Source organism: Quercus suber, unplaced genomic scaffold (genome assembly GCF_002906115.3).
Source record: "Quercus suber isolate HL8 unplaced genomic scaffold, Cork oak 2.0 scaffold_44, whole genome shotgun sequence".
In the NCBI taxonomy this organism is placed as follows: domain Eukaryota; kingdom Viridiplantae; phylum Streptophyta; class Magnoliopsida; order Fagales; family Fagaceae; genus Quercus; species Quercus suber.
The window spans coordinates 1,412,073-1,424,720 of record NW_027069509.1 but is presented as its reverse complement, the minus strand read 5'-3'; the positions used below and the strand labels follow the sequence as shown (position 1 = coordinate 1,424,720).

General features: G+C 35.0%; 1 protein-coding gene and 1 long non-coding RNA gene across 3 annotated transcripts; both read left to right on the top strand.

The window, feature by feature from the left end:
* Window positions 1-1,904: 1,904 nt before the first annotated feature.
* On the top strand, window positions 1,905-3,490 carry LOC112036581 (uncharacterized). Its single transcript, XR_010628219.1, has 3 exons — window positions 1,905-2,295; window positions 2,566-2,845; window positions 2,951-3,490. It is a non-coding gene; the product is annotated as an uncharacterized LOC112036581 (long non-coding RNA).
* Window positions 3,491-7,467: 3,977 nt separating this feature from the next.
* On the top strand, window positions 7,468-12,232 carry LOC112036595 (probable serine/threonine-protein kinase PBL7). 2 transcript variants are annotated; one of them, XM_024069434.2, is made up of 5 exons: window positions 7,468-7,749; window positions 9,290-9,958; window positions 10,616-10,873; window positions 11,015-11,134; window positions 11,344-12,232. In XM_024069434.2, the coding sequence occupies exons 2-5, from the start codon at window positions 9,335-9,337 to the stop codon at window positions 11,974-11,976; spliced, it is 1,635 nt and encodes a 544-aa protein (XP_023925202.2). In that variant the 5' UTR covers window positions 7,468-7,749; window positions 9,290-9,334; the 3' UTR covers window positions 11,977-12,232. The 2 variants fall into 2 exon arrangements, with proteins under 2 accessions (XP_023925202.2, XP_065627529.1); XM_065771457.1 differs by lacking the exon at window positions 7,468-7,749 and adding an exon at window positions 8,785-9,169.
* The last annotated feature ends 416 nt before the right edge of the window (window positions 12,233-12,648 follow it).

Below are 12,648 nucleotides of genomic sequence, written 5' to 3'. Positions count from 1 at the left end.
GAATCCACCTGAGGAGAGGAGGAAAAGAGACAAAAGACTTTTGGAAGCTTCGATGGGGAAGGACGGGGTGTGGAAAGAGAATCATGGGGGATAAAGGAAGTTTCCAATGAGAAGTAGCTTATTACCTCCGCATTATATGGTTGGCAACAACTTTATCAGCTACATTGATGAGGAAGTGACCTAAATAGTGGATTTCACAGCTAAGCAGCTCCTTCTACCACCTTCATCAGAAGCTTAAGGGGTAGGTGTCAGGATGAGAATTTGGATAGGTGGAGATGAAGGGTTAAGAGTTGAAGTGCTAAGAAGTATATAAGGGAAGGGAACTTCCAGATAAAAGGGGGAGAGGCATTAGAACAAGAACATTGAGAGAAGAGCATGAACAGTGTATTATTCTGAGTATCATTAGCCTCCTCGGGCGAACCTATAATAAGCCATTTATCTACTCAATCTGTGATCCTTAGTCTTTTTTCCCTATTTTTGCCTTCAGGCTAACCCCTCCTTTTTGTTTAATCCACTCTCTTATAAATATATATTGGTTTGGGCCTAATTGAACTGTTCGAACCTCACTATTTTAAGGGGGCTTAAGCTGTTTAATCTTTGAGTCCTTATAATTGGTGCTATTTGTGGGAGCATCCAAGTGCTGTGGGAACATCCAGGTGCTGTGGGAACCTATATGGCACGTATCAAGCTAGGTTGTATAACTAAAACCTTACTTTTTATCTCAAAATTAATAGCAAAGTTTTAGGGGGCCGAGGAAGGGATCATTAAGCTGTTAATATGATTATTGAGGAATCATAAACCTGAAGAGGGAATCCACCCAAGGAGAGGAGGAGGAGAGACAAAAGACTTTTAGGAGCTCCGATGGGGAAGGACGGGGTGTGAAAAGAGAATCATAGGGGGTAGGAGAAATTTCCAGTGAGAAGTAGCTTACTGCCTCCGCATTAAATGGTTGACAACAGCTTTATCAGTTGCATTAATAAGGAAGTGACCTAAACAGTAGATTTCACAGCTAAACAGCTTATTCTATCACCTTCATCAGAAGCTTAAAAGGGTAGGTGTCAGGATGAGAATTTGGGTAGGTGGAGACAAAGGGTCAAGATTTGAAGTGCTAAGAAGTATAAAAGGGAAGAGAACTTCCAGATAAAAGGGGGAGAGGCATTAGAACAAGAACATTGAGAAAATAGCATGAACAATGTATTATTTTGAGTATCATTAGCTTCCTCGGGCAAACCTATAATAAGCCATTTATCTACTCAATCTGTGATCCATAGTATTTCTTTCCTATTTTTGTCTTCAGGCTAACCCCTCTTTTTTGTTTAATTCACTCTCTTACAAATATATATTGATTTAAGCCTAGTTGAACTGTTCCAACCTCACTATTCTAAGGGGGCTTTGGCTGTTTGATCTTTTTGTCCTTACACAAAGCTTTCCAAGCCAAGGTATAGTGTATACAAACTTTATTGGTAAATTTCAATTGTAGCATGCTATGTGTTTAAATTTTTTTTTTTTTTCAATTTTAAACTTAAATTTTTTTATTAAAAAAAAGTAAAAATATATACCTAACGAATTGCGATTTGAAATAAGATGAAACATAAAAGCGGTATAGATAATTTATATTTAATTAACTCTTACAATTGTACTGTACCCATAAAAAAAAATTCAAGAATCAATGCACATGTTTCACAAAATATAATAAATCATATTTTGCACCTTTTTTTTTCCACTTTAACTGCACATTTTGAACACGTGGCGTGGCATGGTTACAGTCTAGCTCTTCACCTCTCAAAAAAGACGATTTCTTTATTTCAAAATTCTGGTCAATGAGGCAATCCCTTTGGAACTCAACGGCTAGTTCATCTTGGGTCCGCATAAGCCGTAACTTCATTTATCATATTCTGCTGAACAGTGTGCCTTTTTTCTTTTTTTTGGCCCATAAATCTGTGCACAATGCAAGCAGAAAAGCAAAAATCATGGAAAATCTACATTCATGCCAAGGCCAAAAGCTTTCATTTCAAGCTCAAAGCAACAAGTATCATACCCACTTGGGAGTTCCATCACTGCTCCATTTTACTAAAGCTTGGCAAATGTATTCTTAGACTGAAGTCCGAATATGGAACACCCATTAATCCCAAGCAACCACAATGCAAAACTTTGAGATCCAAGTTTATTGGATTTCTTAAAAAGTTTCGGTTTCGAAGGAGCAAGAACCGAGCCATTGGCTTTAAGCACAAGTCAGATCTCCCACACCCAGAAGCTAAATTTCGAAAATATCATCTGGGATGGCTTGCTTATAAGGTATAAATATGATTTTACACTTTGATTGGTCATGTCAGTCGTGTATAGTATATTTTTCGCTTCCAGTTACTACGGTCTCTTTTTAAACTCTATGAACTGAAAAGGCATCTTGCATATTGGATATATGCACATTTTTCTTACAGTGTGTGAATCTCACACGCCTTTGAGCTCACACATTGTGAGAGGGATAATACATATATTTGTTATTTTGTTGGATAAGATAATTATTGCTTTGAACTTACTAGAGTGATTTTGTGTATATATTTGTAGGAACTATTCTGTATGGGCTCTTTGGTGGTTGGGATTTTTGCATTTCTGTCCCAAACAATATGCAACAAAGATCGGTGGGGAATTACCATTCATGGTTGTGTTATCATGTTATACTTTGTTTTGTTATTCAAGAAATATATGACAGGAAAAATCAGTAATTTCTGCATACTTCTAATGGGTACATCAGTGGTTTGTTCACTAGCGTTTGATTTAGACAAATATTTGAAAATTGGTTATATTCAGATGCCATGGAACTATGTTGTTTCCTCCAGCTTGCCAGGTAAAAACATTGTTGTGGTTGTTTTTGTTTGTTTGTTTGTTTGATTTTTCAAATGTTAACATGAATGATAATAGGGTTCTTAAGAAAATAAATTGCCATTTTCAGGTATGTTTCAAGGTTTTATCAAACTGTGGGGGTCCAGGTGAGGCTTTTTATTGGATTGCTATACATCTTAACTATTTAACCAAACCAAGATTTGGGATATGAAACACATTGTCAAAATTATTTGTACCTTCTTATTCCATCTATTCGATTGTTCAAATTGTTGAAAACAATAGGATTGATTGCAATTGGGTTATAAGATCTTTTGTGCTGGTCGTCAATTTTTTCCTCCAAGAGAGATTTTGACAAAGATGCTATGAGATGGTACAGATTTTCATATATGTTTGGGCCCCTCTTTCCCGGTTGGTATATCAGTTTGTACACCAGAAACTTGAAAGAGGTGGGAGGGATTTTACCTTGATGGAACGAGGAACTTTTTGTTGGATTGGCTTTAGCTTGGAAGGATATGCTTGTGTTAACTTTTTGTTTTTGTTTTCTTTTCTTTTTCTTTTTCTTTTTTCTTTTGGGCTAAGGATGTATAATAAAATACAATATGCATGTTGCTTTTTTTTAAAGAAGAAGATGACGAAAAAGCTGAAGGGTTCATTTAACTTTTGAGTAACAAAGATGAAATTAGTGGTGAAGCAACTCTTTTGTATAATACTTAGCCTCCGTTTGGATTGCATTGAAAAGGAATTTCGCTGCGCTTGTAGCTTTTTTATGTGGGTCCCGTGCATTGTTCACGGACCCGCAAGTATAGAAAAGCACATTTTTTATTTTAAAACTGGGTCCTATAGTACTAATGATACATTTAAAAATTATTTTGTTACAGTGTTTTCAGACCCTAACATGACCCATTTATTAAACGAGTCAGTCGTATCGACCTATTTATCCGATTTTGTCAAAATTAAAAAAATTATGAAAAAACAAACAAATAAATTTTTTTAATATAAAATTAAAAAATAACGAGTAATTGCATCACAAATAATTATTCAAAACTAAAACATATCATGATATCATAAATAAGCAATCACAATATGTCAATCACAACAACTAATAAGTTTATATACCTAGAGTTTGAAAGGTATATTGATAAAATGTCATTTAATTAAATTAGTCAGGTGAGTCAAACGAATTTTATATGTTCAACACTAAATCAACATATTTATTAAACGAGTCAGCCGTGTCAACTAAAATATGATATAAACCCGTTAAGCCTTAACCCATAACCAACTAATTTCATGTCGTGTCGTATCGAAATCGCGAATCGTGTTCAATTTTGTCACTTCTACAGAAATAGAACTTTAACTATAAAGTTTAGCTGAATTTTTAGCCTTTTAAGTGTTTGGCAAAATTATAGTAAATGTTACGTTAAAATTATAGATTTACAAAGTATGAACTATGAACAATGAATTGTAGACCTTTTCCTAAAGATTCGTAATTTTTAGTTTAGTCTTAAAACTTTTCAGTAAAGTTACCAAAACGTTTAACAATTTCATCTAAAAGAGTTTTTAATCCCCTTACAGCAATTATCGGCCCATCCAAACAGACAGGCCTTTGGTATTATTGGGAGGTAGGTAGGTCTGTAATCAAGACTCAAGATGTTCATGTTGATGCTAGGAACCTAGGACAAGTAGGTCAATGACTCAATATGTAGTTATGTACTTGCATTGATGAATATTTTTGTACTTTGGTTTGCTCCACTTCTTGAAATGGGCTTTTCTTTTTTTGGTACATGAAAAGATTTAACAGAGCACCAATCTGGCCCTCCATGTGACCTGTTGGATTTTGTGTGTAGATCACAAATCAAAAGGTCCAATTTAGGCCTCAAATATTTTATCTTGAAAAGAAAAGTGAGATACGCACTCATTTGAGCAAATTATTAGTGCTTGAAACGTCTTGCAGATTTTTTTTTTTTTTTTTTTTTTTTGAGAGGAAAAGAAATTTTACCTAACAAGTTAGTATTTATGTGACTTACTATGTATTTTACTAGGCAAATACCCTGAAATTGGTGACATAGGGCACCTCATATGCAATGTTGCATAAACCCATTCAATATGTTGGAATTTTGGGCCCACTCCATAGTATTTAAGTTTTATACCTCAAAGTCAGGATAACTCAACTATATTGGCAAGGTAAGATTGTGCTCTTAGGTTAAATTCATGAAGTGTAGCAATCTTTGCTGCAAATGACATGGAAGAAGGTTTTTTTTTTTTTTGGCTGCAAATGACACATGGAAGAAGAAATCTTGGATTGTCTGAGATAGGGAGAGTCACAGCCCAGATAAGTCTTTTTTGTTTGTAGGCCAATTTCGGGTACTACCTTAAATTGAGTATAAATATCCAATTGGGTGAAGAACTAAGCTCAAATTTGGGCTACCAGGCTAGACCTTGATCTGGGTCATCTGGCCTAGTTTATAAATAAAAAATTACACTTTAACCTTATACTTTACAATTAGATTTGGAGGAAGATCCACCGAAATCTTGATTGCCACCACCACCATTTCTCCTGATTCGACTTAAACCAACTCAACTTGTGGAATTCTTACTCGATTTGATCTATTGTTGTTCTCCAATTGACAATTGGTCTTGTCTTTTGTCAACCAACAAAATTGGGTCGTGATCTTTTTTTTTTTTTTTTTTTTTATATGCAAGATAGAAATTTTAGTCTACCCTAATTTGTATATATGTGTGTGAAGTTCGCTTTTAAAACCTTTACTTCCTACATCTCATAAGCACTTATATTTATGGACCTGAACCCGATACAACACCATGTTTACCATGAAAAAAAACAAATACCCAACAACCTTGTATATTTGTTTATAACCAAAGGCAAAAACGCACATATTGTGCCAGTTTGGATAGCACTTCTTTTCACTAAAGGTGGCAATGGGTCCTATTTCACGCTTCGGTGAGTTTTTTTTTTTTTTCAACGCATGAACAGTAAAATCATAGACATTTATCACTGTTCACATACTATAGTGCACTGTTTATGCACTGTAACAGTACTGTTTATACATTAAAAAATATAAAAAATGAGTCCCACAGTACTATTTATACATTTAAAAATTATTTTACTATAATATTTTCAACAACAATCAATTTTCAGCAACAATAAATTGTATTCAAACAGAGCCATTATATAATTTTTCTTCTCTTTTTGTTTTCTTATCCCCAACCAACCCAAAAAAAAAAAAATCAAAATTGAACAGTAAAAGTGCGAGATGAATAGGACCCACAGGGACCCACGGTTGCTGCTGATGATGGGAAATTCTGTCCACTCTCAGATGGCGCGTGAAGGACCGACTACTTATTTTTAATAGTATTTCGAGTATAATAACTTATGAAGACAAAATTGTTGATGTTTGTTGGGTCCCACGAAGGGTTTGAATGGCAAAATCAGGGCCGTCCATCACTTGGCCACGCGCAAATCCGACGGGGCAGATTGAGAGTCAAAGACCTGTCTTGATAGGTCTCTTTGACCACACCGGAAACATGATTTAATCTTTTTTAAAATATTAATTTTCCAAACTTTGACTGGCTTGTCACTTCAATCAAGGCGCTCTTCGTTGAAAATCGAGGTTCCCTTTGGAATTTACCGTTTTGGTCATCAGCCCATTTTATTTTTGCCCTTTTATTTATCTACACCTCAATGTCCAAAATGTCCCTCTCATCCACCGGCCAAATTTTTTTATTTTTTTAATTTTATTTTAAAAACAAATATTCACATAATGAAAATTTCATCCATTCCCTTATTGCCAACTATAACTTCAAGGACCTATGACTTCTATATTAGCAAATTGAAGATGAAGCTTTCCTCAAATGGATACATTCATACTTGGACCTCCCAAAATAGATTAATTTATTCTTGACTTTTTTTTATCCCTCTTTAGATAAAATTATGGTTCATTATGCAAAGATACTTAATTATTTCATATAAACCTATCCTAATTGAACATTTTGATCCCATTGCACTTTGTTAGGTGGGCAAATTTTAAGTATGGTTGAGATTTAATAGATATCCAAATAGTAATAGTATTATTTGAGATGCTCTAATTGTGTAATTCATACTTTACCTTTGCCCTCATCTATTGTCTAGTATTTACTTTTTTTTTTTAAAGGCATGATTCTTTAAGTTTGTATATTAAAATTTTCAATTGAATTAAACTCCACAATTCAAAATGAGCCTTCCGACGAGACGCGGACATGATTAGAGTGCACAATCTCTCACTAAAAAATGTAAAACACAAACAAACTCTTTTTTTTTTTTTTTTTTTTTTTAAGGAATACTAGTCAAAATGGAACTAATAATTCAAATCCAGCTTGTACACGGTTGGGTTGGGGAGTCTCAAGACACAGAAGATTCCATGTCCAAACATAAATAAGTACGAAAGGGCATTTTAAGTCATTTTAAGGATCTCTGAATCTGACATTGATGAATAAAAAAGAAGAAACTGAATTGTAATACAGAAAAATATTGAGGGTAGAGATGTCAGAAAGTGAAAAAGAAAACAATTTTTCTGTTGTTTTTATATGATAATAATAATGATACTTTCAATGGTTAATTAAATCTGGGTTTTTGGTAGGTTTGACCACTGCTCATTGGGCTCCATTCCTCTTTGGGACTCTCTCTCTCTCTCTCTCTATTATTCTTAGTATTCCTTCATCTTTTGTCTACTTTCTCTCTTTCTTTCTCTCTCTCTCTCACCAAAATAAAATCTTTCTCACTTCCTCAGCCTTTACCATCTGCTTTCTTTGACTTGAGAAGGGCTTTTTTTTTCCTGTCATCAAATCAAGACCACAGATTCCAATTAGACCCATTTGGGCAATCTCTTCAGAATTTCATGAGCTGCAATTTTCCAGGTTTGATTAGTTTTTTCTTCTTTTTGTTTTGTTTTTTATAAAGTTTTAATTTTTATATTTGGGATTCTTGTATATTTCTTGTTGGGCATTCAAAGGTTCAGGTTTTCTCGAGAGATTTCTGGGATTTTTTTTTTTTTTTGGTTTTTTAATGGTTTGTTGTGCTTTCAGTTGCACTGAGATGGGTATCGTCTAATTGCAGTGATTTATGGGATAGAAGATTATCCTATAATGATATTTTTGACCTTGTAATTAATGGGTATTTTTCTTTTGGCAAAATTTGGGGGTGTCATGGATCTGGGTTGCTTTTTATTCAAGTCTAGTGGATTCTGATTCATGGGGTTCGTGGCTTTTTAAGGAAGAGGCATTAATGGGTANATGAGCCTTCCGACGAGACGCGGACATTCTCCATACTGATACTAGATGAATGTATTGACCAATAAAAAAAATGATATTAAATTTTTCAAAGATAATAATTCAACTTTATTGTTCATTGGTTTTGCTTATATTATGTTCATGATTTGAATTCATATCAAACAATTTAAAATTAAAAATATGAACTATGTGTTTGTACTTTTCTTTCTTTTATTTTATAGCTTTCCTTTACGTAGCATGTAAGGAAAATAAAAATGTTGGCTTTTAATTATTTTTATGTTGGTTCATAAAACTTGCCTCTCAAGTCTCAACATTACAAATCTTGGAAGTCAAGATATTCTTAATAAGAGCAAAACCAAATGTTCATGCACAATATGCACCTATATTTTATTCCAAAAAAAAAAAAAAAACACACACCCTACATAAACACTAAATAAATACATTATATAGTTCAAATTTCCAATATCAAAAAATTTTATACAACTCTATAATCTTGTAGGCATGTTGCTTGAATGAAATGGGTTTTTTTTTTTTTTTTTTTTTTTAGTATGTATAAATAAATTTTGATCCTTTAGTAGCTAGGATTTAATGGTATAGTTCATAACTAAGGTATTGTTGCCAAGTTGGAAGTTTGATAGATTTGTGTATTAGATGATGTGGGAGGGGATTGGAGGGTGGTCTTTCACTGATTGATTAGCAATTTGGTTGCAGAAAGGTTCATTGTATGGAAATGAATTATCAAATTTTAGGTGGAATATCAACTCCTCAAGTGATGAAAAGGTGGACCATGACCCACCCAAAATTTAGGTGGTATTGTTTTGATAAGGGGAATTGAGATTGGCACTGATTTCAGAGGTTTCCTGAGATACATCTATTGAAAATAACATGTATGAGCAACTGTTTGAAATCTTCTATAAAAGGATGTTGGAGGGGGTTAACTGTTGATACTTAGAGTTGGTCATTAGGCAATTTCTTGTTCCTTTTTCTTTTATAAGTTTTTATTCATGTGGTGGTGATATTTTTCCAATCCGATCAAATGAATTCTAAGGTGTGTCACCACGTGAAATTCTTGTCCTTTTATTTTAACTTTTGGTCTTAATGAAGTTCTAAGACCTTACCAAGTTTAAGGTTTTTAATTGATAGTTATGCTCTTTATTTTTCTTTGCAGAAAGACAGAAAACCATATAACATCCTTAGATACTTGTATAGTAAGATGGGGTGTTTCACAGTTTTGAAGAGTAAGAAGAAGAAGTCTGAGCACAATGTTTATATGAAACGTGCTAGCCATAACGATCATTCGCCCACTGTGTTGCCGGAACCCCAAATCCAAACTCGGTCCCTACAGTCTGCACCCCCAAGTTTTAGGACCAGAGTGAAACCAATTCAACCAGTTAACAAAATCACCAGTAATAGAACAAGGGCATTATCTGCTCCATCGACTCTTGATGCTGCAGAGCAAGATGCTCTTTCATCAGTTGAATATGATGAACCGGATGAGTCCAAGTATCGAACTGGATCAATAAAGGAACAACGTTCGCCAAGTCCTCAACCTCTTCCTCTACCATCGCAACACACTGCTGCACTAAAAACTACCGGAAGCTTTAAGTCAGTTACTAGTAGTGGCCCTCTCTTTTCTGGACCATTGCCGCTGCCTCCTACAGGAACACTGAGGAACTTTTCATTTGATGACATTGCTGCCGCTTGCCATCATTTCTCTTCAGATCGATGTGTTTCAGAAGGTCTTTCTTCCTTTATCTATAAAGCTTCATTTGGAGATGATGCTTCTAGTTCAAAAAAGTTCGAAGCAACTATTACTCGCCTTCACCCATCCACTCAGGTAACATATGCATATCACGATTATTAGGATGCTTAGAGTGAACCTTTTTTTTTCATTTGCTTGGTATCTCCCGGGCCAATAATTGTTGGCACTTAGCTAACTTTTAAAAAACTGGATGAATTCCACCATCATCATATTGTTATTTTTACAGTTGTATGGAAAACTGTGTTGTTTTGCTGTTCTACTTAATTGTTAGTGTTTTAATCTTGCATCCCCTTTCTGAATTCCCCCAGTGTGCAATGGTATGGCTATATAATTTTCTTATAACAAACATAACTAAGTCTAAAAGAATCATGTGATTTTTTAGAAAACTCCTAGAATCCAAAATTTTATAGTAATTGGAATTTAGGATATCTCTAGGTTGGTGTTAAAAGCTAGTAAAGTGAATTCAGCCATAGATGCAGTAAATGAAAGTTTACCTATCTGTGAATCTTGCTCTTGGGTTGGACTTGTAACTGCCTTTCTTTAAGTACACATTCTTCCTTTTGTTGTCCATATTGGTTGCATGTTAAATGTATATCATGACATCAAACATGGAATACAAATTATGGTTTCACCTATGTAGGAGAACTTTACACCTTAGACATTTTGCTTTGTAAATATTAGAAATGCTGGACTGCTTTGTAATATGGTGTCCTTGTGTTTGTTTTCCTCCAGGGTTTAAAGGATTTTATTAATGAGGTAAATACAATTGCATCTTTGCATCATCCTAATCTTTGTAAATTGCTTGGTTACCATGCACGTGATGGTTCCGAACAAAGAATGTTAGTATATGAGAGGCTCTTTCATGGAGGCTTGGATCGGCTACTCTATGGGAGATCAGATGGTCCTCCCATTGATTGGAATACAAGAATGAAAATTGCTTTATGCGCTGCACAAGGTCTTACTTTCTTGCATGAAGAAGGGCCTTTCCAGGTAATCATAATTTGACCTCATTAGCAGGGCTTTATTTTTTCTTTGGACAAGAAAATTAATATTTCAGTTATTTGAACCTTAGAAAATTTAAGGGTACTACGCCTTCTGCGTTTGATAAAAGCTCCCCTTGTACTTATACAGGCCATGTACAATGAATTTTCAACTTCCAACATACAGATTGACAAAGATTTTAGTGCAAAGCTTTCAGGATATGGTTGTGTTGGCCACATTCCTGAGATGGAGATCTCTAATAATTCTGTTGTAAGTTCTTTTAAGTTGCTTAGTGATAATGTCCCTTTTCCATATTTAAGTTCATCTTATTTGTGTTAACCTTCAAAGAAAGACTCATAGCTAAATAATATGTGCTGTAGTCACATGCACTCATTTGTTCTCTACAAATCCTCCTTTTTTGCATGCCCTGTTTGGGCCAATAGGTTGTTAATTAAGATTCTTCTTTCTCGTGTGTACAGGCTGTGGCAAACCTTTCAGTGGAAACAGTGGAGAAAGGATTGCTCACCCCAAAAAGCAATGTTTGGAGTTTTGGAGTTGTTCTTCTAGAAATACTTACTGGCCGGAAGAATCTTGATAGCCGTCATACCAAGGAAGAGAGGAATTTAGTCAAATGGAGCCGGCCTTTCCTAGCTGATGACTGTCGACTATCACTGATCATGGACCCTCATCTGAAAGGCCGTTTCCCAGCCAAAGCAGCGAGGACAGTCGCTGACATAGCTCAAAGATGTCTTCTGAAGGATCCATCAGAAAGACCCACCATGAGAGCCATCGTTGAACATCTCAAAATCATACAAGACATGAAGTATTCCTGTCGTTTTCCTCTACAAGAACCTGCAACCATTGCTGGAAAGCAAATGTCAAGGTCACCAAGTCTCAATGGAATCATCATGCCAGCTCCCAGGTCAAGTTTCTCGCCATCTCCACCATCAAGAGCCCAACCATCAATTTCCCCTACAAGACGACCAGCTCTGCCGTTGTCTCTTCCTCCACGTGCGTGTTCCTCCACCCTTTCATTGGAGGAGCTTGAACAACAGGAAAGCCGAAAATCATCATCATCATCTATCCGGAGAGCTAGTGTTGAAGGTTTTTGATTGTCTATAATGTGCATCTTTTTCTCTTTTAAATTTTTTTTTTTTTTTTTGGGTGCTTTTTTTCTTCATTTTTTTGTTGGTGATTCAACACAATATATAGAAGATAAACATGTGGTCCTGCCACCTACACATCCCTCCACATGATGGAAGAGAGGATGCTCTTTTGTAGATAGTGAAAGCCCAGTCTGACTGAGTTCAATTAGTTTTCTCTAATCCAGAATGCAAATTATATTTATAGAAATTTGTATGTTTTTTACTTCTTTTCCCCTGCCCAAATAAGAAATCATCTCATGCAGGGCATATTTATCGTTCTTCTCATAGCATGACTCACAAAAGGAAAATGCATACACGCATGAAACAATTATTGCTCTCCAGTGTTTTTTCTTTTCTTTTTTGGCTGAAACCCAATGCTCTTTCTAATCTTCTTCTATTCAACCTGTGTATGGTCCATTTGTATTTTAGAGATCAGCATTAAAGCAATGTGAATCGAAAGTATTAAATCTCCATGTCAGCAGAATATATTACAGTCCCAGTACTGGCAAATCTAACATCCCACTGCTTTATTATACTGCGGCTTGTGGTTCTTAATGTTCATAGGGTATTTGCACACGTTTGCAAAAATTGAGTACAATGTACTGGCATGGCAGGCAATGCATAGTGAAAATCTGCCTT

What these genes read in the sequence shown, in the direction of transcription:
- LOC112036595 (XM_065771457.1), top strand. An exon ending in ATGAAGAAGGGCCTTTCCAG is followed by an intron (nt 10,874 to 11,014) that starts GTAATCATAATT and finishes GTACTTATACAG; the next exon opens with GCCATGTACAATGAATTTTC. An exon ending in AGATCTCTAATAATTCTGTT is followed by an intron (nt 11,135 to 11,343) that starts GTAAGTTCTTTT and finishes TCGTGTGTACAG; the next exon opens with GCTGTGGCAAACCTTTCAGT.